Here is a 26319-nt window from a genome sequence, read left to right as displayed (position 1 = left end):
ACAATGCCGCTGCTAAAAAAGCTAGAATTCCCGCTGCCCGCTGTTTTCAAATTTTACCCGCAATCGCATTGCAACCACCCGATACCACACCAAACTCCTTGCAACCACTTGGAACTCGAGCCATTTAAGGTCGAACATGCAACAAAAGAGTCGAAAACGAGCAATTGATGCCAACTCCAACCAATGAGGCCAACTTATACCGATTATGCCAACAAACGCGGTAAAATTTGAACATTCGCCTTAAAAAAGTAAATATTTGCTCTATGCAGTGTTGTCATTTTGGCTTATCTTGTTTTTTTTTTTATTTTTTTGCCAATAAAAATAGGCCAGATCTTGCGGGAAAGAAGCGCTGGCGACAACATTGCATTTGCAAGCGGTTTTTAAAAACGCGCGCGTTTTTTGTGACCAAATGAGTGAAACGCGCGCGGTTTGAATTTTGAAAAGGCGAGATCATAATAACATTATGATATTCCCCTTGAACTATTCCTGTTAACTCTGTGATGAACCTTAATTTATGGCGCTTAAATTTTTAAATAAATAACAAGACCCCATGCCTAGAAATCAAAATATTTGGATTCACCAATACGTTTTTTAATTCTCTTTAGTTGTTGAAATTTTCTTAATATGTTTTCATTAAAATCGAGTAAACAAACAGTAAATTGGAAATACTTTCTTGTTAGTTTATCTATTCAAAAGATGGGAGTAGATTTATTTACAATAAGAAATATTTTATTTTTTTTCCCTTTGAAATTCCCCTTTGAAATCCATCATGAAAATTAATTTAACAAAAATTAAAAATGATTTAATAAAATATCAACGCTTATTTTATTTTTATAGTTGAATCATTTTTGGTGAAATATATTGAGTAAAATTTATGCATTTTGTAAATATATAAATCATATGTAATTATAGCCTTGCAGAGGGTATTATAAAGTTTTTTGATTCAAATTTACTAAGTTTTTTCGATTCTGCACATTTTCAAATATCGAATAAAATTAGAATACGTAATTTCTTTTCAAAGTATTTAAATTCATAAAATAAAAAATATTAACAAATAAAAAAAATTAAAAAAAAATAATAAAAAATATGTTTTTGTAATGGCACACGAAAAATTTTGCGCTTTATTTTTGTTCTTTCCCTGTTCCTTTTCTGTCTTGCTCGATACTTCGGTGTGGCAAGAAACTCCTTGGATGCCAGTGCCATACTCATTTCCGGTTTCCGTTACTTTGTGTGCGTGTAAAATTTAAATGGCGTGGCAAAAGATTTTGCACCCCATGGCACCCCCCTTCTACTCCAGCATCGACTTGAAATGCGACTTGGTTTTATTTTTCATTGTGCGCATATCTAATGGTATTGGAAAAACATTAACTTTTGGGGCGGATGTTCGCAATTTCCATGTCTCTGAGGGCGTGCCCCGTTTGCCCAAATCAAATTGTCTCGTGCAACTCAAAACTCATTCTATTAACTGCCAATTGCCGGCAATAAGCGGAGCTTCCCTTAGAGCAGGCTAATCAACACATAGAGAGCACAAGATGGATGCGGAGAATATATAGAGAGAGAGTAAAAGATAGAGAGAGAAGTCTATGAAGGCCCACTCGGCAATAATTTGGTTTGCTGATAAGAAATTTAGCTGCATTTTTGATTAGATAAGATCCAACTGCTGGTTACGCGGTACGTGAGCTTTTTCTTTGGCATTCGATCGGTAGGGGCTTAGTCACAGGTTACCATTAGGAACACACAGTCACAAAATGGACGAAGCGGATTTCTCACTCTTCGGTAGCAAGAACAAGCACAAGAAAGACAAAGCGGATGCCACACAAATCGCCAAGACGCCCACTTCGGAGGCCGATCTGAGGCGTATCATTATATCCCGGCCCACAACCGATGACACCTACGAGAATTGTCCCCGTGCTGGCATAGCCTTGATTCTCAATCATAAGGACGTCAAGGGTCAGAAGCAACGCGTGGGCACAGAACGTGATCGGGATGTTATGCAGAACACTCTACTGAGCTTTGGTTTCGATGTGAGAGTGTATAATGATCTGACCTTTGAGGAGATCAACAAACTGCTTAAAGAAGGTAAGCCCAAGCAACAAATTTACTGAAAATGAATAACCAAATTTGTTTTTTCCATTTTAGTGGCTCGTGAGGATCACAGTCAAAATGATTCCTTTGTGCTGACGGTCATGTCTCATGGCTCTGAGGGCAAGGTCTATGCCAAGGACATGTCGTATCCGGTGGAACGTTTGTGGAATCCTTTTCTGGGCGACAACTGCAAAACGTTGGTCAATAAACCAAAGATTTTCTTCATTCAAGCCTGTCGTGGTGAGAATTTGGAAAAGGCCGTGGAGTATACATCCACGTTTGCCGTAATGACCAGAGATCTTGGACCAGCACCAGCTGCTCCGGCGGCCCCTCAGCCTGTTACCTATGCCATTCCCAGTACAGCTGATATGCTTGTCTACTACTCCACATTCGAGAGTAAGTCTTGAACTGAAGAATTTCATAAGAGCTACTAATCGAATGTTTACCTTTTAGAATACTTCTCCTTTCGTAATGTGGACGATGGCTCTTGGTTTATACAGTGCCTGTGTAGAATTCTTGATCTAGCCGCCTGTGACGAGGCTCTGCGGCCCGAAGGAGTTGAATTGCTGCGTCTCCTGACGGCTGTTAATCGAAAGGTAGCCTACGAGTATCAATCGAATACAAAGAACGAGGCTCTCAACCAAATGAAGGAAATGCCAAACTTTATGTCCACTCTGACAAAAACTTTTCAGTTGCGTGTAAAGCCCAAGACATAAAGCTAACATCAATTAATGAAATCGGCGGAAGGTGGAGTTGAGTCAGCAGAGAACAGAAGTATATAACAACAATTTGTATTAATAATAATGTTTGCTATTTGTTTATATGTATATATCGATCGTCGTTGTGTTGTGTTTTTGCTTTTGCAGTACTTATCTAGAATTGGCTTAATGCCTCTGGGGCGCGATAACGAGCGCCAGTTGACTGCTCTATATAACTTAGATGGCAGCTAGATAGTTCTCAGCTGCCTAGACACCTAGGGTGGCCACAATAGTTTACTATATCCCGTATATATTTATGATGAATCCCTGTGGTCACTTCAGTTGGCCAGGACATGCCACGATTTCCGCATGTTTGTGGGCTCTGCCTGCTCTTTCGGTTGTGGCAATTACTATCTTTGGCTCCGGTTGCCTACAATGACAGGGAAGGCGTTCGATGTCGCCGGCTGCTGACGCTGAGTGCTTTCCTCAAATGGCTCATCTTGGTGGCAATTGCCCCCTTCATTCTGATGCAAAGTGCAGCATTATACAAGGCGACAAATGTGAAGCATTCCTCGTTTTTCAATTACATTGCCTTGGGCACAATGGCTGGAGACATAGGAATATCTCTTATTCTATTGGCCAGTCATTTGTGGCAGCGCCAGCAATTGGCTCATCTTTTAAATCAATTTGTTAATCTGCATCACACTACCAGATTATCCTGGCCAGCTACTCTAATGCTTTGGACTAAGCTTCTTCTCTCCCTATACGAGGTTTTGTGTAATATTCCCTTTCTGCAGGACTCGGCCAAACGTTTACCTTGGCCTCAACTCCTGGGCTATGGCATAGAACTCTATGTTCAACATGTGAGCAGTGTCTATGCCAATGGAATCTTTGGTGGATTGCTTCTACTGGTGGCCAATTTAAACGAATTGGAGGAAGAGGATGGACAATCTCTGCCATTGAAAAGGGAACGTCATTGGCTTAGAATGAGCAGCAAGTTTTCCAGCACTTTCCAATTGGGAATATTCCTTCTGGTCATTGGCAACTTTATCAACATTTTGGCCAACATGTATGCCTACATGTCATACTTTGTGTCCCAGCATGGCGTTCCTCTGACCATATCGAATTATTGCATCATTGTTGCCATTCAGCTATACGCCCTGGTGATGGTGGCCCATCTCTGTCAGGTGCGACACTCGAGACTATGTCGTCGATATCTTCAATTGGGTTATACCCCCGATAATTTAAGTCTAGAGAAGGTAGGTTTAATCACATCAAGTCACACTCTCCCTTTATCTTTCCCACATTCTTTTTCTATTAGGCTATGGGACCAACAATTCCTTTACTAATGTCCCCCTTGGGCAGTGTTAAGTTTACAATTTTGGGTCTCTTTACCCTTGACAATGCTTTTTGGTTGTTTCTAGTATCTTATGCTGTGAACTTTATTGTTATCATCTTGCAATTCACCTTGGAGAATATGAAGCGCTAGTTAAAGTTGTCATTAATAATGGAAATACACATGACTTCATATTCATACAAAGAAAGGCAAATCAAATTTATTGGATCTAGTACTCCATAAACCAATGACAACGTAGTACACATTATAATGTATATCTTTATTGCTATAATATTCCAAATAAAGGTATTATATTTATAATAATATAACAAATGGAATGATAAAAGTGTGCCCTTAATATTGACTTGAAGTTATTTTAGGGTCTTCAATATTTACTTAAGTGTAATATATTCAGAAATAATCTCAAATAATATATAAGAATAGCTTTTCAGCTGGTCAAGTTTTGAGAGCTTTTGGGGTTTGTGTCTTGACTACTAACTCAGAATGAGATTGACATCATTTTTAAACGTTAGAGTTTTTCAAAAAATATATGAAAATTGAATATTTTGATTGATTTTTCCAAATATTGCAACACAGTTCCCATAATTGATAAAAGGATTATCCTAAACAATCAACAATTACAAGTACATTTCCCTTTTGCCTCTTATAATCACATGAATACAATTTATGCCATTGAAATTTAAAAAAAAAACATTTGCTTCACATTTATTGCATTGACCTGATCCAGTTTTGAATGCTTTGATAGTTAATGGGACAAAGTTTGACACCCTAAAACGTAACTAATAAATAAACGACAAATGCAAAACGATAATCTTTTGTCAACAAATTGTTTGGAATTAGATTGTATATATTTGTCTTTTTAGTGTGTCGCAATCGTCAATTTTGATTTTGGTGAAACGTTTTTGTCATTTGGTCAGTTGCATAAACTGGAAACGAAAGTCGTTGGCAGTAAAAAACTAAGAAAAAACAACAACAAATAAAAATGAAACTAAAAGCCGAACAAGTTTAATGATATTATAACTCTACGGGTTATTAAGAGAATAAAGCTATAGACATAGATCGATAAGCCAAAAGGTTATTCACCTGTCCGCTTTAAGTTTACCTGAGTCCTGTTTTGCCAAAGATATTTTGAAAGGGTGTCTCATATTTCAGAGTCCACCAGAGCATGGCCATTGCTGGATTGGCCTACATGGCCTAATAGCGTTAGTATGTACACATAATCTGGCTATTACAAATTTATATAAAATGTATTAGCATATTGACTTCTTCCTGCTTTCACTTTGGATATAAAACTCTGAAGGCTGCCCTCGCTTATTAGCATTAATTCTTCGAGTATCCAAGCTTTTGGATAACCAACAGACCAACAGCCAGCCATGGATTGAGCAGAAGCATTCGCACGCGCCAATTTTCCAAGCCGCTGGGCCGATCGCACTACCCTGGCTGGCTACCTGCAACTTGCGTAGGCTGCTGCCATTTGGTCAGTCCAGCTCCAGCTCCAGCTCCACTCGAGTGTTATGTAAGGCTATTAACCACAATACTCAAAAACTACACTGAAGGAAAACATGAAAAAATTAATAATTTTAAGTCATTTTTGATCTGGATTAGTTGAGATTTCTTAAAGAAATATTTTGTAGAATAATATAAGATTATTGAGGTATGTAAATGTTGCATAGAATTGAAATTTTAAAATGCATATACATCATTTTTTGTTCAGGTGTATAGCTTCTTTTTTCATAAGCGAGAAGCTTTTGTTGCCAGTTTCTTACATATGAGTGCAGATCTCTGAGGTGTGAGGTGTAGCGATGGTATGCCAAGAACCGTTAAGACGCCTTTGCAGTTGGGCTTATCGACGTATTGTTCATCCATCCCAAGCGGCAATTTGTTTTGTATTTGATTTTTGACTTGATGCGCTTGCTGGCCATGGCCATTCGCAGTGGCAACAAATGTTGACTCCACATTTCACTGGGCGCATCATCAACTCATCATTTGTTACCTGCCTTTGGGCCATCTTTGGCCCTCTCTCTATTGCTTACTCTCTGTCTCTTGTTGGCTGCATGTTTATGTTTATGTTAATAAGTTTTGTTGTTTATATGTATTTTTCTTCTTTTGCTTTATTATTTTTATGATTACAAAGCAACGAGTTGGCTGCTGCTGCTGGGCCTTCCTTCCTTCTTTCTTTGGTGCATTTCATTTGATTGCCTTTTGTGTTTTTCAACACGCAATAAAAAGACAGAAAGAAAGAGAAAAGGTAAGACAAAAGCCGCAACGGTTTCTGAGACAAGTGGCAAACTCAAGTTTAGCACTAAACATGTTCATTTCATTGGGGCATACAAACCCAAGGATGTCTCTCCCTCTCTCTCTGTCTGTGTCTCCCACTCTCTCATTTAATCTGTTGCAAGAAGATTTTTCCTTGCCACTTTGCCACTTGTCGTGGTTATTAGTGTTTTCCACTATGGAAAACTAGTCTCATCACACACTCACACTCACACACTCACCTAGTAGACCAAACTCTCAAACTGAACCCCACTTGCAGGCGGACTCATCGCTTCAGTTGGTCGTGAAGTGTTTACCTAGTCGGTTGTCGTGCGTTTCGTTCGCAATGTGATCACAAGAGACTCTTACTAGAGCCATAGCAAAGGATAACTATATGAATGGATTAATAACTTGAAACGGAATATGGCTGATTTAATATTTTTATTGTGTTTTGCATTTTTGTTAAGCCAAAATGTGGCACAAACAGGCCAAGTGCAAGGCAAGTTCAAAATGAAATATGATCATCATTAATCTCTGTCCAGAGAGTGTTTTGTGTAAATCAAATGTGTTCCACTGGCTCGGCTAGGCCCATGTTTGTCAAGTGCAGTTTGTCGCCTAAGTCTTTTAGTTGCGTTTGCAAGTAAACAAGTTTATCTTGTTGCTTACTGATCCGTTAAATAACCCAAATTTTTAAATGAAATGCAGTTGCGACAACTCTTCCTCAGGCAGAGACACGCACACATAGACTCGGAAATCTGCATCGATCAATGCCATTGAAGTCAATTGGCAATTTTCAACAAAATATGTGTCCCAGCCTGCCCAGTTGCCCCTCTAATTTACACAGTGACCCAAATTTTTCTCCTTGCTAACCCATTTCTTTTACTTAACCTGCTCCTTGCCACTTTACACACACAGACACATTAACTCCGAGAGTGTGAACCCAGAAGTGAACCGGCAAGTCACCCAAGTGCTTCTTTTGTGTGTATGTAGATATCTACAATTGTGTGTGGCAATGTTCTAATTAAATTTTTAATTTGTTTGTGTTACTTGGAATGACCGCATAAACTTAATGTTCTTGGACAACTTGAATGAAATCCCCGGCCAACTACATGGAAATTGTTTTTAGTTGGTGTCACGGCAAAGACAAGTGCCAAGTGTTTAAGACAAATGTGAAATGTGTGCATTTATGAATAATTTGTAGTTATTTTGTTCTTATGAGAATTAGAATAGCATTTATGTTTGTGGGAAATGAAAATTGACCGTTACAAAAGAAACACCAAACACATGAAAGTGATAAATGCAATCTAATGGAAAGAACAATGCTCCGGCAACAAGTATGATAAATTCTATGGAAATCGGTTTGGACTTTATATATTGTTAACCAAAAACCATCATAATGGCTTATGAAAGATACGATTTTTCATAACAAAGCAGTTTAAACTGTTAAAAGAATAATGTTAAGACTTCAAGAAATATTTGTTCATATACTAAATCGTTAAAACTTGAAGCATAATATTTTAAATACAATTAAACTAAAATAAAGCTATTTCGGATGTGTTATAATATAATAGAGATAATAACAAGAAAATTATATATTAAAGGCTATTCAAATATTATTTTTAATATTATTAAATCATCCAGGATTTATCTCAGAGAGTTTAAATTGATTTTCAATTGTCTATACGATTTTTAGACGAGGAGACTCCTTGGTTGGATTATAATAATTATTATTCTTCATTATTAATATAAATTGCCAAATATTTTCAAACTTTTTTTCAAGAAATTGTTTTGTATATTGTTTTTTATTTTTGTTGGTTTTTTATAACTTTCTTTTCATGGAGATTTGCTTATTTAACAAACTCTTGCCATGCATTAACTGGCATAACAAAATCTATAAATGTTCAAGATAGAAAATAAAACTCGACAAATTTTAGTTACTTATAAAAAATATATATAGAATATTTCAGACATATATATATTCAATCTTTGATCAATCATAAAGATAGCAATATTTAAGTAATGGATATGATTTTGAAATAGGTAAAGATGAGGTCTTTTCATTTACAATGCGAAAATTTTGTATTTTATTTACCAATCCAATGTTTTTTAGCATATAAACCATTATTCTTTATGTAAAATAAAAAATTAGCTTAATATTGGCAAACCAAAACACAATTTGCTTCATTTTTGTTAAAAGAAGACTTTAAATCGGTTTATTTTGAATGTAATACCAAAGAGTATTTCAAAATTGATTTAAAAAACCCATTTAAAATGACTCACTGTTCTTTCTTGTGAGATTTGTATATAAACAAAATATATAAACAAAATATCAACAATGAAAATTTGGGAATCAAACTTTAAGTTTTAAATTAAATTTGATATTTCGCTCTACTCTTTAATACCATCAAATTTAAGAGATTTTAGAACTAAACGCAAAAGTTTAAAACATTTGGCTCAAAGATTCTTTTATCTTTACCTACAATATTTAAACTTGGCTAAAGACATTTTAACCCATAGCAATGGGGCTTAATGTGAGAAACTAGATTACGGATTATTTGTTAACAGATATGCATAGATTGGAATCATTTGTGACTATGCTGGGAAACGCAAAGAATCCTGACAATTCAGTTCCACCTGTTTGAGGCCAATTGCGGACTCACATTTCCATATTCATGGACTTGGACTAACTCAACGCAAACGCAAACAATTCACACCAAAGTGAACTAGAAACTGCAAGTAAATAATAGAAACTGCAGCTGCAAACTTAAATTGCACTGCAACAACAATAACACGAATAAAATAAAACAATAAACAAGCAATGCCTATGAAAATTGTTGAAAAAAAAAACCACCAACGACAACTGACTTGAAGATTTCACTGGGGGCAACACCAAACAGCAACAATGATATATATTTTCTCGTTGTAGAAGATGTTCCGAAAAAATGTCAGAAAGTCAGTTAGTCAGTCAGTCAGTCAGTAAGTCGGGCTGACAGTCGTCAGAAATTTCAACTCCGCTTGTCACTGCATGGCAAGAAAAAATTGTTAATTATGTCATGAGGGTGGGAACTGCAGCAGAGAAGAAACAAAAACCAAGACAGAAAAAAAAAAACAGTATAAAATTCGCAAGCTGATTGCAGGGCTCTCCAACAACAGAAACGACTCCTAGGCGACGACTAGGCGACAGTTGAATGCATGTGGAAAAGTGTTGCAACTTGAGCATGGGCCACGCGACAAACGTAGAAAGTTTTTGGTTAGGCGCCAGTTCTCCTTTAAATTCGCATCGCACGTTCCCCCATGATGGCGACCATGTTCAATTGTGGTTGCGTTTTTTTGGTTCTCAGTGCTCTAAATTTGCATGGCAACGGAGGAGACAGCGCAACAATTTGTCGAGATTATTTTTACTTTTTTGTTTTTGGCGATCTCTAATCATTTCTGTTTGTGCCCCACTTTAGCAACCTCCGGCAGTGTCGCTGGATGTTCGTTTCACACGCTGGATGGAGTTGCTGCTGAAAGCGAAGGTGTTCGTTTCATACGACTGAGAGAAGATGCCCAGGTGGGCAAAGAGATTTTACGGCTGCAGGCCTATCCGCGTTCCAGTGTCGCCCTCAAGGGCGCCGATGCCAGCGGCGATCATAAATACTTTAATTTGACGGAATATAATGCCACAACTCTGGTGGTTAGTCTCGCACGTTCATTGGAGCGCTTGGTGGATCGTGATGTACCCAGAAATTTGTTGAAATTTCGCATACTCTGCGCTGGCCGTCAGGAGAAACTGGAGGAGGGCAGCTATCTCTCCATTACCGTTTACATTGAGGATGTCAACGATAATGCTCCAGAGTTTCTAAATACTCCATATGTGATCGATGTGGATGAGAATACAGCTGTGGAGAGCATAGTCTTCGAAGGAGTACAGGCCTTTGATCGTGACAAACCCAATACGCCGAATTCGGAGATTCACTTTAGCATGACCACGGTGCCCGAGCAGATATCAGCCGATGGCAGTCCATACTTTGCCCTAAAGAGTCCCCACCGGCCACTGCTAATCCTGAAACGAGAACTGGACTTTGACAATGGCATCAGGCAATTCAATTTACCAATTTTTGCCTGGGATCGTGGAACTCCAGCCAATCAGGCCAACACTACAATTACAATCAATGTGAGGGATGTAGACGATTTACCACCGAAATTCACTGAAGGAGTTTATCGGACCAAGATCAATGAGTTCTATCCCATGACTGGAGTTCCTGTACGCATTCCTCTGTACTTTGCTCCACCCATTATGGCCTTCGATCAGGATTCACTGAATGCCACACTTATTTATGAAATCATTTCCGGCAATGAGCGACAACTATTCCGTGTGAATCCCCACAATGGAGTTATGTATTTGCAGAAAGAAATCGACTTGGAGGAAGAGAGTTTGCCGGGCAATAGTTTTGTAATTCAATTGGAGGCCCGACAGAAGGACAATCCCCTCAAGAAGGCGTTAGCTCGGTAAGTTTTTCCATAAATAAATCACAAGTACATTTTTAACTCTATTCCATTGCAGCATTGAAGTCGAGGTTCTTGATCTGAATGACAATGTGCCAGAGTTCGAGGCCGATTTCTACAATATTTCTATAGTGGAAAATTTACCCACAGGCTTTAGTGTACTTCAAGTGAATGCTCTTGATCGTGACCAGGGTGAGAATTCGGAATTTTTGTATAATCTGGTGGAGACCAAAGATGCCGCTGGTGCCTTTCGCATTGACTCACGCTCCGGTTGGATTACTGTACGAGATGATCGTCTGCTCGATCGAGAGAAACGCAAATCGATTCAATTAAATGTTGAGGCCTTGGAGCGGAATCCATCCTATCTAGATGACAAGCATTTGAAAAAGCCTGGTCCCAGTCGGGTTCGTGTAGACATCACTTTGCTGGACACCAACGACAATACTCCCAAATTTGATCATGGCAACCTTTATGAGTTCAAGGTGCCAATTACTGCACCAATTGGCCATAAGATTGGTCAAGTGGTGGCCCACGATCCCGACGATGGACCAAACGGGCAGTTGCTATACGAGCTGCAGCGCCCCAAAGGCAGTGGCTACATACCCTTTCGATTGGACAATAAGAATGGAACCATCTATGTGGGTGGGCCCCTCAGGCGTGGCCGCATTGCTGTATTTGTGGAGGCCAGTGATCAGCCTACAAATCCATCAGAGCGTCGCTTCTCCTTGGCCGTGATTACGATTGAAGTGTATGCAACCATAGATGATCAGGCCATTGATTTTGTTGGGGCTCCCTACGAGTTTTGGGTGGGTGGGCAAACTGCATTGGGCACATCAGTTGGTCAGGTGCGGACCACTCTGATCTATGATGGTGAAGATGAGATAATGTACGACCTACTGCATACCTATTCGGAGGGTGTACCCTTTGCCATAGAGGAGCGTTCGGGCATTATAACAGTGATCAGGGAATTGTCGGAATTCAAACGCAAAGTCTATAACTTTGAGGCGGTGGCAAATTATGTGAGTAACATGCAAACAACTCCCAACGGAAGTCTTATTGTTTCTATTCCTTAGCTTTTTGCCAACTCATCCAAGCCGCTGATCATATCGCGTAGTTCACCACCTCTAACCACAGCTGCCTCGACGGAACTCAGCGATGAAGGGGTGCTCATTACGAATCTCACAATTCACATTGTTGCCAAGCCAGAGCAGAAGGTGCCCATACGCCCAGTTATAGAGTAAGTCCAATGGCAAGAAACCTAAGTTCTTGGCTAATATTTGTTCTTTTTTTTCACTTTCAGGGAGATTAACATGAACATAATCAACTTCCATGTGGAGGAGAATCTGGTGGGTGGCATCATTGGTCAGCTGCTCTATAAAAATGGCCTCAATGTGGTCAATAACGAGTTGGGCAGCTTCCGGGAGATGCCTGAAAGTAACCTTACACTGGGCAGTCGTTTCCGCAGTCGTAATCGCAGCCGTAGTTCCAAGTCGAAGCGCCGTCTGCCACGTCGATTGGCCGGAGACACCAATCTCAAACTGCGCTACATTATAGCCAACCAACAGGAGGTGGTCAATAAGATATCCATCACGGAGGATGGAACACTGCTAACACTGATTGGACTGGATCGCGAGCAACAAGCCAGCTATGAACTGACTGTGATTGTAGAGTATAGCACGGGTCTGGTAAGCGGAGCTGGAATCTATCAAGTCAATATAAAGGTAGACGATGTCAATGACAACGCCCCAAAGTTCAATGCCCTCACCTATGTGGGTCTGATCAACGAGAATTGTGCACCCGGAACAGAGTTGTCCATGAACCAGGCCATACTTATAAACGATGCAGATGAAGGAGTAAACGCAGAGTTCCGGGTCCAACTGCAGGGCGACTACAGTGAAGAATTCACCATTGAGTTTGTGAATGTCAGCTCTAATACTAATGGGAGTCAGCACAGGATTCCAGCGGGCACAGGGGCATTTAACATATTCAACTTGACCGATCAGTGGAATGATGAGTTCAAGTACCAGGAACTGCACACTTCCTTCATGCAATCGAATTTTAAGCTCAGTAGTGGTCCCTACTTTCGGATCAGTTACACGGGCAAACGGGGACTGGACAGAGAGAAGCAGCAGCTGTACAATCTAAAGATCATAGCTGCCGATTCTGGAGGCTTGTCGGGTTATGCCCATTTGACAATTCTGGTGGCTGATGTCAACGACAATGCTCCCATTTTTGAGCGTATTTCTGTTTTCAAAGACTCAAGATTGGAGATCCGGGAATACACAACGGATATGGAGATTTACTTTGTGGAAAGCTCCAATGCATTGATGGCTCCATCGGCTACGGCCACAATGATGCTGGCACCGCCTCCCTATCACATTCCCGGATCTCCGCGTCTACATATGGATAGGGAGAGGGGAGTCGTAGGCCGTGCCAAGTCCCGTCGTCGCTTTGCCCGCTCCCTACATCCAAAGTGTCCACTATTTGCCGTCTACGAGGATACACCGGTGGGGGCTAAGCTCTTGCAATTGAGTGCCAGTGACGAGGACTTTGGAAAGAATGCTCTGCTCCACTATGAACTTGTGGCTGAGCAGGTTAAACGTTCTCCGGCTATGCCCATGATTAAGCTGCAAGGAGTGCGATATTTCAACATGGATAAACTTAGCGGAGAACTCTCGGTTAACTATCCACTGGCTGCCAACATCGAGATATTGGTGAATCTGAGTGTAACAGACATTGATGGCTTAAAGGATACCACTTGCCTGCGATTCACAGTGATGGATGTGAACAATCATGCGCCAACTTTCAAAAAGTCCTGGTATAGCTTCGACACAGCCGAAGGAGACTACAAGGACAGTGTGTTGGGTCAACTGATGGCCATTGATATGGACTTTGGCGAGAACGCCAACGTAACCTATAGCCTTAGTGACCTTGAGCTGCCTTTCACCATCAAACCAGCTTCGGGGGTGCTTAAGATCAATGGGCAACTGGACCGTGAACTGAAGGACAAATACAATTTCCAGGTTGTGGCCACTGACAATGCTCCGCCTTTGCAGCGGATGTCCAGCAGCGTGAATGTGGAGGTCAATGTGTTGGACATCAATGACAATCGTCCCGAATTCATTGGCTACGACGAACAGACAAAGGCCATCAAGTACATACCACAAGTTACGGATAGAACCCAAATGCTGCCCGTCTATAAAGCCTATCTGGATCGGAGTACCCAGCCGGGTACATTCGTTAAGCAACTGGCCGCCATTGACAAGGACAATGTGGGAAATGGCAATGGACTGGTTCTGTACTCCATTCGTCATCAGGAGATGCAGGCTCCGTTATTCCAGATCGACTCCCGCGATGGAACCATCACCACAGTGTCGCACATCAGTGGCTACAATGATTATGAACATCTGAATGTCTCAGTTATTGCCTCAGATCTGGGAAGTCCGGCACTATCTGCCACCGCTGTTGTCATAGTTAATCTGCAGGGTCAAGCGGTGACCACCTCCACGACGACACCCACCACTGAAGTGCCCGTAAATGTGACAATCTTCCACCATCCCTACTTTGAGGTTAAGTTGAGTGAAAACAATGAGGCGCCAACTGAAGTGATGCGTTTGAATCTAAGTGCCGGATTGAATGCCGACAACTATCGCTGGTCGCTGTGGCTGGAGGAAGGCCTGGACGAGACAGATGCCCATCCGCCTTTCGAGTACGATGCCAAGAATATGCTGCTCTATGCCCTAAAATCGTTTGACAGGGAACACATATCACGCTATCAACTACGCATACGGGCGGATCGCCTTAGCAGAGAGGCCCGTAACTATGCCAAGGTGTCCTATCCCGTGGTGGACGAACGCATTGAAGGCCTCTCGCCCAATGAATGCCGCATCCTCGTACACATTACGGATGAGAACGATAATCCACCCAAGTTTCGTGGCAATGGGCAACCGATTGTAGCAGTATTGCCTCGTAGCGCCAGCTTTGGTTATCCAGTGACTCGGGTAGTTGCCTCAGATGCGGATGAGGGTATCAATGCGGAGATTCGCTATCGCCTGCTGAATGAGCCAACGTGTCTCTTTGGCATCGATGAGACAACGGGCAACATTCGTCTTCTTGGTGATTTGCCAATGGATGAACGAATCTATGGTTTCGATGTAAAGGCCACCGATCGATTGGGTGCGGATGATGGTCGAAGTGGCATTGTCAATGTCTTTGTCTACATCATAGACGAGTCCAAGCAGGTGCTATTGGTTGTCGCCGGTAAACCCATAGAGGTGGAGAGTAAAATTGAGGGGCTAATGGAGGCTCTGAGCGAAGCCATTGGCAAGGATGTACGTGTAAGATTACTCGAACCCCATGCAGGAGGATTGGAAGCCTCGTAAGTAACTGAAATCTGGCAATATCATTGGGAAAACTAATGAAAACGTCTCTCTCTCTAGCACTAATGCCTATATATATGCCGTGGATCCACATACAAATGCCATAGTGGAAATGGAACAACTGCAGGAGTAAGTAGACACCATTAATCTTTCTTCTTCTCCACGCATTTGACCCACAACTGTCAACTGTTCTCTCTCTTTAGCTCACTGGCTGGCCTACAACTCGATGCACTTCAGTTGCAGCAACATAGAGTGGATGCCACAAAGGCCATGCCCCGTATTATCGAATTGGCCGAATTCGGACAAGTTCCAAGACCCACACACGCCACCGCTTCCAGTTTTGTGGGAGGTCTGGAGTTTGTGACTCTCGTTCTTTTGGCCTTGATTAGTCTGGGAGCACTTGTGGCCGCCTGTTGCTATCTCTGTCTGCGGCAAAAACGGTAACTCAAAAAAAGAAACAAAAAACAAAAAGACTGCTGGCCAAAAGGCGCACTTAGATTTTAGCTCAAAATATTTAAAATATATTTCTGTTAGCCATAGCAAAAGAAAAGCCTTCAAAGCGACAGCTTAAATAAATATTAAGTCAATTACAATTCCTTGCCTTTGGTTCTTGTTGTTGTTGTTCTTGCTTGTGTTGCAGCAAAAAAAAAACCGGCTGCAATTATGTCTACACCTGTCCGATAAAATTCTAACTGTAAAAAAAGCAAGAACAACAACCAACAGGCAATCTCCTAGATGACAACTTTAGCTCATAGATGTGAATGCCACTCAAATGTCATCTTACATTGACGGTTTTTTCTTCTTCTTTCTTTCTTTCTTTGTAGTATTCTCTGGTCTCAACGCAATTTCGCCGCCTCGGAAGCCGGTCTCACCTATACCATAGCGGGCATTAACAATTCGCATCGTGGCAAACAGCGATGCCAGCAGCGCCAGCAACGACACACACAACGCTGCAGCAAGGGCAGCTCGGGTAGCCAACGGCCAACTAGTGCTTTTATGCCCGAATCCGTGTGCTCCTCGGCCCAGACCCAATCGACGGCCACGGCCACTGAGAAATTGGAGCAGCAGTTGCATCATCATCATCAGCAACAAGCTTTGGCCACGCAGCACCAGCATCATCAGTACCTGAACGAGTAAGTGAATGGCTGAATGGCTTCTTCGTGGCCCAAACGGGTTTCTGACTGTCTCTCTAACTCTAGGCAACAGCACCGCCAACGCGAATATATTGATGTGCCACTACCCAAGTCCATTGCCAAGGCTGCAGCTGCAGCGGCCGCAGCACAAGATGGTAGCATAGGAGGAGGCATTGGAGGCGGGGCAAGCAGCACACCATTTGTGCTAAAATATAATTCCTGCCAGCCCGTTAACAATCTGTAAGCATAACAAAAAATCGCTAGACATCATCTATAATAGAAATTTCTTATGCAGCAACAACTATGAGACTTCGTTGTTCTCACTCCACTCAACGGGACAGGACTCTGGCGTAGAGTTCCTGAGCAGTCGAGAACTTTACGAGACCTCACCGGATTCCTTTCAGCACAGCAGCAGTGTGAAACGCTCTAATAATGCCGAAGTTCTTTGTCCCCGTCATGCCAAGGCCCATTTGGAATTGCGTCAACAGCCACCGAATACAACGGACAGTAGCGATACCTATGAGGATTCCCTGAAAACAGATGAGCCTCTGGTGGCTCACAATTGTCGCAGCAGCAACTGTCAACATATCCAGCATCAGCCCCACTATCAGAACACAAGATTCGAGAAGCGCTCTTGTGTGCGACACTCCTTCTCAGGGGTCAAGGACGATCTGATGCAACATTCGCCTCAGATATCGCTACGTCCGCGGGGCCATGCGCTGCGTAACTCCATGAATGATTTGGAGCAGCGCCTACATAATCTAGAGCAGTCCTTTCGACGTCCACTCGAATTTAGTAAATCGAATTCATTGTTTTAGTATCTAAGTGTAGTACAAGTTTTATTTATAAGAACATAATCAAGTGCAATAATACACCAAGAAATTAATTAGTTATCGAAATATTTGCGGAACTCCAAACAGCCAGACCAATTGAGCTCCCAACCAGGTGTTACCTTCTTGGCCAGTTCATACCATCTGCTGACATTCGAGTACTTTGTTATATCAAATTTAGCCACATCAAAGGTAGACACACTGGCCAAAAGGGCTATATCAGCTATGGTCAGATTGTCACCAAAGGCATATTTTTTGCCTTCCAGCGTGGTATTCAAATGGCCAAAGGCTATTTCGATTTTCTTATAAAGCTCTGGATCGGCGGGCTTCTTCTGGAAGATCTGTGGATAATAGTAGTCCGCGAAACTCTTGTACAAGGTGCCACAGTCAAAGTATAACAATTGATTGATAACCGCTTGCTTTTCAATATCCTTCGGATAGAGTTTATCATCTTTGGCATAACTCTCCACCAGATATACCATAATAGCACGTGATTCCCACAAGGCGAGGCCATTATCATTCAATGTGGGAATCGTATGCTGTGGATTCATCTTCAAATATTCCGGCTTGAATTGATCTCCGGCTCGTGTATTGATCATGATTTGCTTGTCGAATTCCACGCCGATGGCTTTGGCAGTCATAATGACAGCACGGCAGGGAGCAGATCCGGGTCGGTAATAGAACTCCATATTACTGTCAAAAATAGTCACAATTCATCAAATAAGCACGTTTCCAGCTACTAAATAAAAACACACAAAAAACTTACATATTTTCGGGGCTTTTTTTTCTGGTCGAGTGGTTCTTATGGCTAAGAGCAACAATGTACAACTGACTGACTCTCTGTTGGCTTTAAAGTTTTTATATTAAATTCTATAACTGACAATGTGACGATAAACCAATTAAGTTCGGGTGATAATTAACAAATCATCGAAGAGAGTGAAGAAGAGAAAAAACTAATTTTCAAATTCATAAGCTATGAGTTGCACCTCGCAATTTCATCAGTTGCTCAAGTGTGTTCTAGAACAACATTTAATCTCAATTTGTGGCTATCAAAACAAAAAATCTCAGTTAACTTGTTTGTTTGTTGAAATCGTATATACTTGAAAGAGACAACTTATCTTTGACTCCCACGAAGACTGAGTGTTTCTTAGCTTCTAGTATATACTAAATACTATAGTATATATGTATTTCATAAGACCATTTTAATTGCCCTGGCCTTATCACACTCACGTTTGCTAGATAAGTTTCGATTAGATAGACACTAGAGTCAACGACTCTTTAACTTCTATGCATAATATAGGTATATATGAATTCTCTTTATTTGCAGCTTAATTGCCTAGGATTCCACCCAAATAGAGCTTCTTGTAGTATAAACAACCTTCCCAGTTCTCCTCCCAGCCGGGAATAACCTTCTTGGCATTCTCATACCATCTGACCACATTTGGATATTTGCTAAAATCATAGGCAGACACCTCAAATGTGGACACAGTGGACAGTAGGGCGAAATCGGCCAATGTTAGCTTCTCACCAGCCGCATATAGATGACCCTCTAGCAGGGTATTGAATTGTTCAAAGGCAGAAGCAATCTTCTTGTAGTTCTCTGGATCCGCTGGCTTCTTCTCTTCCTCAAACAATTGAGGATAATAGTAGTAAACATAACTCTGATACAATGTGCCCAGATCAAAAAATATGCGATGATTGACCAAAGCCTTTTGCTGAGGATCCTTGGGATACAGAGAGTCGTCCTTGCCATATTTCTCCGCCAAGTAGATGAGTATAGCACGGGATTCCCACAAAGCAAAGCCATCATCCACAAGTGTCGGAATCGTATGCTGTGGATTGATCTTGACGAATTCCGGCTTCAAATGATCCCCTGCATCGAGATCGACTTTTATTTTATTCAACTCCAATCCCAAAGCTTTGGCCGTCATCAAAATGGAACGGCATGGGGCCGAATAGAGCATGTAGTAGAAGTCTGGCATTGCTATAGAGAAATTGTGAAATTATTTTTAAATAAAAACAAAAGTCAAATTGAGGCTGGTGACTAGATGTTCTTCCTTTTTTGTTTTTGTTTGCCTCTTTCAGTAATTTTCCATAAAAATTTCGCTTACTTGTTGTTAGTTTTAATTAAATATAACCGAGACAACTGTACCCATAGACAGAAACTAACAGACTGCACTCTTGTGTGCTTTTATAGCCCTTAATTTATGGAGGAGGAAGAGTAGAGCTAGAGCTTTTCCTAAGGCACTCTTTCAATAGAGCAAAGAGAAGCGAGCTAAGAGAACCATTTTATCCCACATCATACGACACACAAAAAAGAGTTTAGCCAACAAAATGAATAAATTTTGGTTTTGTTTTTACGTTATTTGCCTAATGCAAATTAGCACACATTTAATACATAGTTCATAAATTTGAGTGAACATGAATAAATTATTATAAAAGAATACTTGGTACGTTTTAAAAAAAAAAACACAAATAAATAGCTTATTCAAAGTACTTCTTGAACTCCTGGCAGCCGGCCCAGTTGTCCTCCCATCCGGGGGTGACCTTCTTGGCGTTCTCGTACCATTTGTTCACATTGGGGTACTTGCTGATATCGAAGCTGGCCACTTCGAAGGTGGAGACAGTAGCCACCAGGGCAATATCGGCCACGGTGAGAGAATCACCGGCAGCATACTCCTGTCCCTCCAGGAAAGTGTTGAGGAAATCGAAGGCAGCCTCAATCTTCTTGAATGCCTCTGGATCGGCGGGAGCCTTGGCAAACACCTGAGGGTAATAGTAGTTGGCGAAGCTCTGGTACAGAGTTCCCATATCGAAGTACAGACGCTGGTTGATCACAGCGCGCTTCTTGGGGCACTTGGGGTACAGAGAATCGGTCTTGCCGTATTTCTCCACCAAGTAGACTTGAATGGCGCGGGACTCCCAGAGGGCGAAACCATTGTCCACCAATGTGGGAATTGTGTGCTGTGGGTTGATCTTCAAGAACTCGGGCTTCAGGTGCTCGCCAGCCTGCAAATTTAGCAGCTTCTTGTTCAGCTCAACGCCAACGGCCTTGGCGGTCATGATGACGGAGCGGCATGGAGCAGAGCCGGGCAAATAGTAGAAGTCAGCCATTTTTCTATACAGAAACAAACGAAACGAGAACACAAATGGAAATTGTAATTAGACGCGCCATATAATTTAGATTCCAGTAACTTTAATTGGCCCCCTTCCATCATTAAAAAATTCACTTGGCTTATGGCCATTGTTTTTTTTGTTTTTAACCATGGCTCATGAGACATCATCATGATGTCATGCAATCAGAGTTCTTTAGTTCGTTACGCCATTTGGCTTTAGTCTTTCTTTTGGGAAGGAAGCCTTTTTATATAAAAGTATTTCTATTATTTTGTTCACATTGTTCTAAGCAACAAGTTTTTTTTTTTTTTGTTTTTGGACACAAACACAATATATAGTACAGTAGACACTTACAATTTTTGTTTGTTATTCAATTCCGCGATGCACACTGTACCAAGTTAAAATTTCAACTGATGGACTTCGGAGGAGGGACAGCTTTTATAGCTGTTGGAGGTCGCCGCCGCCGCCGCTGCTGGTGCTGGGCGATGCCGGCAATACATACAAACATACATAGAAATGAACATATATTCTCATCATGGCATCGGCCGGTTAAAGAGAAGCGAAGGCAGGGGAATTTCCGTGGCAACCATAAAGAGAGAGACAATCGCAAGTTGTTTCTGTGGGGGACTATGGGGCGTGAGTGTGTGTCCAAGTATACACATACATACACACCTACAGACATCTCTACCCATACTCTTGCTCATATTCAAGTGTAAGCGTGTGACGTTAGTAAATGCACGAAAAATATATATTAAGAGCATGCCGGCAGCAGGTTTTTGATATATGTGTTCATATATGTATCTATGTACATATGTCTACCCTTCACTTGTTGTGCCACAGAAAGCGGCAACTTTCTAATAATCTTGTTGCATTATAAAGAAAATTTATATATGTACATATATTGAAATTTCTATATCTGTATATTGCATTGATCGAGAGCTTAGTTTTGTAGAGATTTACCAGCTGCCGTTATGACTGGGTAAACCGCTCTCACAGCCAATGGCCAATGCCTTTTGTTGTTCTCCTTTTTTTGCCTCTACTAATTTATTCGCATATTTTTCTCGCTTGTGTTTGTATTCTGTGTGTTTGTCCAAATGTTCTATGCCTTTTGAACATAAGGGTGGTCCAAAATATTCTAGAATATATTTCCATTTTTCATATATTTAAAGTTTAACTCTTTATTTGCAAATATAAATCATCGTTTATGTCAGATTTAATGTCATATTTTAATACTTTTCATTTAACTAACTTGTAATCTAAACTGTGACTTTTAAATACCTTGCTAAACAGTTCAAACTCATTCCCATGACTAAGGTACGCCCTAATGTTTAAATAAAATAACAATTTTTACAATTATAGTATAAACATCTGTGTTGATTGCAGCTGCCATGGAGCAACAAAGCTGGAATCAAAAAACTCAAGTCACCGAGTAAATTGAGATTGTGCTTAAAAATAAACACAAATTTATCTCGAACGTGAATAAAACATCAAATACATATACATAGGTACACATATATATACATATATATGTAAGTACATATAGTGAACAAATAAAGATAAGGTGCCGGCCGGCAAACTTTCCTATCAGCAAAAACCAAACAAATTTTGCCATTTCAAGCATGAGTAAGTACGGTATGGGAACACATTGAAAAAAGTGTGGCAAACTCATATACTTTTTGGGAAATTGAGCATTTAAATGACTTCCGCTGCATCTGTAATATGTATCTCTTAGATGCAGGCATAAAATGAGTCACCCAAGGACTAGGGCAGCGACTTATATCAGTCTTATCGCCTTGTGACGCAGGCATTACGCATTAAGTTAATGAAAATCGAAAGTATTTAATCAGTCAAGTCTAACAAACATATCGATTTTGCATCAGAAAGTATACATTTCAGGTAAATGATTAAACATGCAACATGCTAATTCAGAGTTCATGTACTATAGACCAATTATTTTATAACTATCTTGATGACCTTGTCCAAGCTAAGTAATATCGAATACAAAGCACACTAACCCACACACATACATACATACATACATACACATAGATCCCACAATTTGGAGGCCTTGAAAGCCACATACCAATAACCAGTGAGCATTGTCGTAAAATTTATTTGGTTTTTTTTTTGTATCTATGCCGATTTGTAGATAGATTACGAGTAAATGAAATGAATTTTCAATGAAAACGCTTTTGCCTTTTGTTATCAATTTCACAATGTTTGTGCTAAGAAAAGTATCATCGTGATTTGTAAAATTACACGGAGAGCGCCAAGTTAACTCACATTTGGCTAACTTCCAGAACAATCCGTTTACATGCTGATCGAGAGGTAATCCCCCCTTTGAATCTGCGTGACACATGCGTAAAACCCGGTAAAACAAAACCCAAATAATACAAATTTATACATAGATATATGTATGTAGATATGTTGATCTGTATATGTTTTTATGTTAATTGTTTTAGGCTATGCTGAATCATATAAAGCCATAAACAAAAGTTGTTAACCCTCATGAGAGAAACAAACATCAGTAAACTGGCTAAGAGAACGGGCAAAGATTGTGTGTGTATCTCAGAAATGCAAAGAGTGATTCAGTCCCAAAGAGTTGGAACAACACATAAAGGGAAACCTCTTAAGAGATAAAGCTCTTATATTAAATGAATAACAACAAATTTTACAATTAGAGTGGGCAGGCAAATAATATGTACATAGATTTTTAGATAATGTTGTTTTGTATACCACAAAATCTACATACAAACATGTATAGATAAAAGTATAGAATGTTATTTACAAAGGCTTTCAGATAAGATAGTTTTCAGTGGTTGGAAGACCTTGAGGTTTACAAGCCCGTGGGGGGAATATAATTTCCATTTCATTTCTACGAAACAAAAAGTTGTTGTCTTTTCAGTAAGAAATGCACTTGCCAATTGGAAAATAAAATATCAAAATTGATATATTACATTTACATATATATTCTTGATAATTTTCTATGGTTTTTTACATTTCATTTTTACTGCTTCTTAGATTGTTTTTGGTAGCTATCGAGTGCTGCTTTCATGTCGGTCAACGACTTCCAGTTCTCCTCCCATCCAGGAGTCACCTTCTTGGTGTTGGTGTACCATCTGTCCACATTCGGGTACTTCTTGATATCAAATTGGAAGATGTCAAAGGTGGAGACAGTTGCCAAGATAGAAATGTCAGCCAGAGTGAGATGCTTGCCAGCTACAAATTCCTGGCCCTCCAAGAAAATATCCAGAAATTCAAATGCGGATTCAACCTTCTTGAATGCTTCAGGATCAGCTGGTTTCGAATGAAATATCGGATAATAGTAGTCCATGAATGACTGGTTCAGTGTCCCAATATCGAAGTATAGACGTTGATTCACCACAGCTCTTTGCTTCGGATCCTTGGGGTAGAGCGAATCCGTCTTTCATCAGGACTGACCGGTTTGCGGAGGATGTGTTGGAATAGTAAAGATCCATATTGATTGAAGAAGATTGTTGTGTTCGCGTTGAAACTAGAAGCGTAAACTGAATTGGATTGGGACAACCCTCAAATATTTATATCAAAATGGCAAAAGTGCTCGTCACTAAAATTACAAACAGAATGTCATAGGTAACCATTTATGGCCAATCATTACAAGCAAGTCATTGGAGATTTTGTGATAACAGGAATGGAACAAAGCTGGTTTGTGATAATATATCCACCACATAATTAATGTTCTAGAAGTTTATTTTGTAATTGATTAGTAATAATAGACAATCATTTACTTCCACATCTGAATATTACAAGACTAAAATAAAGTCATTCAATGTACCAACCAACCAGTCTTACAATTAGTACCAACTCTAACTTGAATATTTATTGATTTGCATAATATATTCCCTTAGCAAATTATACTAAAGACACATACATATGTTCTTTTTGATTGCATTTTGCAAATATTCTTAGTTTTCTTTAAGACAAAATGTGTCTCTCACCATAGTTTTATTGTTACGTTCACCTATTTAGGTAAATGTATGTATTTTGATACATTGCAAACAAGAGTAACATCTAAAACAAATCTAGAAATAAAGCAATCAGCAGATGCCACACCTGCAAATATAATAGATAAGATACAGAACTTTCTATAGTTTGAAGACCTTGAACTGTGCAAGTCGGTAATGATTATCATACTATTTATGCGGATAGAATATAATTTCTATTTGCTACTGATTTGAAAGAATTTTGCATACACTAAAATGAGTTAAAAATGTTAGGTTTTAAAGGATATATTGAGTTAAGTATAAGTTTTGCGGGATTTAAAAAGTTTGGGCAAATTGAGAACAGATTTGTTTCAAAAGGGTACATACATATATACATATATATATATATTCTATAATTTAAATTGTATTTAAATGATTCTAAATGAATTGTAGATGATAAAAACTTTGAACTTTAATAAAGATATAGATTAGAAAAATAGAAAATACTAGAAGTCAATATCTTTTATTTAATGGGATTGAGAATGATTAAATAAAGATAATATAATATTATCATAGTGCATAATTTCAATACAATATTATCTAGTCATTTCCAAATTAAATATAAAATATATTCATTCAAACATTGTACAAGTTTCTCGAACATTCGCCTAATTTGCTTTCTATATACATACATCCATACATATGTATGTATGTGTGTACATATATCAACTTTATCAGTTTCACAATATCGCAAGTAAACTATCACCATGATTTGGCAAAAAATACATAAATAAACAATCTCACAGAATTTTTGTTTTTTGCTTAAGTACACGTCAGGCCAGGCGACAAAACCAAATCGAATTGTTTTTATTTAGCAACTAAAAATAAACAAAATTTGGAAAATAAACAAATGCACTATATTAGTCTAAACAACAATTGAGATTCGTCTGACTGGCTTGGCTTTGGACGGCTGCAAAACGTCATATCGAATTAACCATTATATATTCCATTTCATAGAAGTAAAAGAGTCGGGTTAAGAGTATCGGCTTGTATGCCAATGGCAATTTATGCGTCATCGGTCAAAACCAACCTAAGAGATATACCCAATATGTAAAGAGAAGTCTTTTAAGAGCATTGAGATATCAAAAGCTTTCTATACTAATGTATACCAAACTATATACACCACACACACACTTACTTTAATATATATATTTATAATGAAGATTCCTATGTACAGTGTATCTCAGCCGGCTATTATATCATTTTGTTTTGTATACATTCTCGAGTAGACTTGTTATTATTTATATTTCTCTTTTTTTTTGTGTTGTATATTTTGATTAAACTCAAAATGATTAGAATTGACCAAGTCAAGTGGTTGCTTTTTTACATTGAAATAACTGATTTAATAATACCAATAAGTTCATACTGTGATAATATTTAATATGAATATCTTCTTCCAATTCATGTTTCTCAAAGTTTGTCTATATAAAATAATTTGAGGGTTGTATACAAACAAAAAAGTATCTCAAAAAGAAGATTTAGCTCAGAGACAACAAGTAGCAATCAACTTTTTGTAGCCAAAGGTCTTAGAAACATCAAGTATATAAACAAATTCTCAAAAAAGATGCAAACAGAAAACATGAGCCTATACGAGATGTAAGAATATATATAAAGTATTGCCGAAAATACAAAAAAAAATCATTCATTTGAAAGCTGAGAGACTAAGTAAATCACTTGCTATTTTAGTTGTCTTTTTATCATTTCTCTCCAAATGACTACAGATCATAGAATTCATTTTTGCCGGGTGGATATGTTTGCTGAATTTCATCGAATCTTCTATTCCTGTTATCACAAAATCTCCAATGACTTGCTTGTAATGATTGGCCATAAATGGTTACCTATGACATTCTGTTTGTAATTTTAGTGACGAGCACTTTTACCATTTTGATATAAATATTTGAGGGTTGCCCCAATCGAATTCAGTTTACGCTTCTAGTCTCAACGCGAACACAACAATCTT

General features: G+C 39.5%; 6 protein-coding genes across 6 annotated transcripts; 3 read left to right on the top strand and 3 right to left on the bottom strand.

The window, feature by feature from the left end:
* Nucleotides 1–1721: 1721 nt before the first annotated feature.
* On the top strand, nucleotides 1722–2912 carry LOC6646969 (caspase-3). The gene is made up of 3 exons (XM_002070065.4): nucleotides 1722–2079; nucleotides 2140–2481; nucleotides 2539–2912. Exons 1-3 carry the CDS (start codon nucleotides 1749–1751, stop codon nucleotides 2799–2801), a joined length of 936 nt encoding a protein of 311 aa, XP_002070101.1. The 5' UTR covers nucleotides 1722–1748; the 3' UTR covers nucleotides 2802–2912.
* Nucleotides 2913–3136: 224 nt separating this feature from the next.
* LOC6646970 (putative gustatory receptor 89a) lies at nucleotides 3137–4272 on the top strand. The gene is made up of 2 exons (XM_002070066.1): nucleotides 3137–4042; nucleotides 4105–4272. Exons 1-2 carry the CDS (start codon nucleotides 3137–3139, stop codon nucleotides 4270–4272), a joined length of 1074 nt encoding a protein of 357 aa, XP_002070102.1.
* Nucleotides 4273–6816: 2544 nt separating this feature from the next.
* Nucleotides 6817–17225, top strand: LOC6646971 (cadherin-89D). The gene is made up of 10 exons (XM_002070067.3): nucleotides 6817–6892; nucleotides 9846–10884; nucleotides 10940–11900; nucleotides 11955–12118; nucleotides 12182–15259; nucleotides 15321–15389; nucleotides 15464–15700; nucleotides 16085–16393; nucleotides 16460–16633; nucleotides 16689–17225. Exons 1-10 carry the CDS (start codon nucleotides 6817–6819, stop codon nucleotides 17209–17211), a joined length of 6630 nt encoding a protein of 2209 aa, XP_002070103.2. The 3' UTR covers nucleotides 17212–17225.
* Nucleotides 17206–19414, bottom strand: LOC6646973. The gene is made up of 4 exons (XM_047010766.1): nucleotides 19335–19414; nucleotides 18553–19207; nucleotides 17990–18070; nucleotides 17206–17916 (listed from the first exon to the last, which is right to left on the bottom strand). Exons 2-4 carry the CDS (start codon nucleotides 19203–19205, stop codon nucleotides 17280–17282), a joined length of 1371 nt encoding a protein of 456 aa, XP_046866722.1. The 5' UTR covers nucleotides 19206–19207; nucleotides 19335–19414; the 3' UTR covers nucleotides 17206–17279.
* Nucleotides 19415–19572: 158 nt separating this feature from the next.
* On the bottom strand, nucleotides 19573–20768 carry LOC6646974 (glutathione S-transferase 1-1). Its single transcript, XM_002070070.4, has 2 exons — nucleotides 20692–20768; nucleotides 19573–20341 (listed from the first exon to the last, which is right to left on the bottom strand). Exon 2 carries the CDS (start codon nucleotides 20335–20337, stop codon nucleotides 19708–19710), a length of 630 nt encoding a protein of 209 aa, XP_002070106.1. The 5' UTR covers nucleotides 20338–20341; nucleotides 20692–20768; the 3' UTR covers nucleotides 19573–19707.
* A 2547-nt stretch (nucleotides 20769–23315) lies between these two features.
* On the bottom strand, nucleotides 23316–25764 carry LOC6646975 (glutathione S-transferase D5). Its single transcript, XM_023178912.1, has 2 exons — nucleotides 25726–25764; nucleotides 23316–23761 (listed from the first exon to the last, which is right to left on the bottom strand). The coding sequence occupies exons 1-2, from the start codon at nucleotides 25762–25764 to the stop codon at nucleotides 23345–23347; spliced, it is 456 nt and encodes a 151-aa protein (XP_023034680.1). The 3' UTR covers nucleotides 23316–23344.
* Between the last annotated feature and the right edge of the window lie 555 nt (nucleotides 25765–26319).

Source organism: Drosophila willistoni, chromosome 3R (assembly GCF_018902025.1).
Source record: "Drosophila willistoni isolate 14030-0811.24 chromosome 3R, UCI_dwil_1.1, whole genome shotgun sequence".
Classification (NCBI taxonomy): domain Eukaryota; kingdom Metazoa; phylum Arthropoda; class Insecta; order Diptera; family Drosophilidae; genus Drosophila; species Drosophila willistoni.
Note: the sequence above shows the minus strand (reverse complement) of the source record. Positions and strands in the feature narration are given on the sequence as shown.

Bases quoted from the DNA above. Each gene is read 5' to 3' on its own strand.
- LOC6646969 (XM_002070065.4), top strand. From the start codon at position 1,749: ATGGACGAAGCGGATTTCTCACTCTTCGGTAGCAAGAACAAGCACAAG. The intron at 2,080-2,139 runs GTAAGCCCAAGC...TTTCCATTTTAG, and splicing joins CAACAAACTGCTTAAAGAAG to TGGCTCGTGAGGATCACAGT. The intron at 2,482-2,538 runs GTAAGTCTTGAA...TTTACCTTTTAG, and splicing joins CTACTACTCCACATTCGAGA to AATACTTCTCCTTTCGTAAT.
- LOC6646970 (XM_002070066.1), top strand. From the start codon at position 3,137: ATGCCACGATTTCCGCATGTTTGTGGGCTCTGCCTGCTCTTTCGGTTG. The intron at 4,043-4,104 runs GTAGGTTTAATC...TTTTTCTATTAG, and splicing joins ATAATTTAAGTCTAGAGAAG to GCTATGGGACCAACAATTCC.
- LOC6646971 (XM_002070067.3), top strand. From the start codon at position 6,817: ATGGCTGATTTAATATTTTTATTGTGTTTTGCATTTTTGTTAAGCCAA. The intron at 15,260-15,320 runs GTAAGTAACTGA...CTCTCTCTCTAG, and splicing joins GCAGGAGGATTGGAAGCCTC to CACTAATGCCTATATATATG. The intron at 15,701-16,084 runs GTAACTCAAAAA...CTTTCTTTGTAG, and splicing joins CTCTGTCTGCGGCAAAAACG to TATTCTCTGGTCTCAACGCA.
- LOC6646973 (XM_047010766.1), bottom strand. From the start codon at position 19,205: ATGCCAGACTTCTACTACATGCTCTATTCGGCCCCATGCCGTTCCATT. The intron at 18,071-18,552 runs AGCTGCAAATAA...AAAACTTTAAAG, and splicing joins GGTGGAATCCTAGGCAATTA to CCAACAGAGAGTCAGTCAGT. The intron at 17,917-17,989 runs GTAAGTTTTTTG...TATTTTTGACAG, and splicing joins AAAAAAAGCCCCGAAAATAT to TAATATGGAGTTCTATTACC.
- LOC6646974 (XM_002070070.4), bottom strand. From the start codon at position 20,337: ATGGCTGACTTCTACTATTTGCCCGGCTCTGCTCCATGCCGCTCCGTC.
- LOC6646975 (XM_023178912.1), bottom strand. From the start codon at position 25,764: ATGAATTGGAAGAAGATATTCATATTAAATATTATCACA. The intron at 23,762-25,725 runs GTATGAACTTAT...TCCTGATGAAAG, and splicing joins TCATATTAAATATTATCACA to ACGGATTCGCTCTACCCCAA.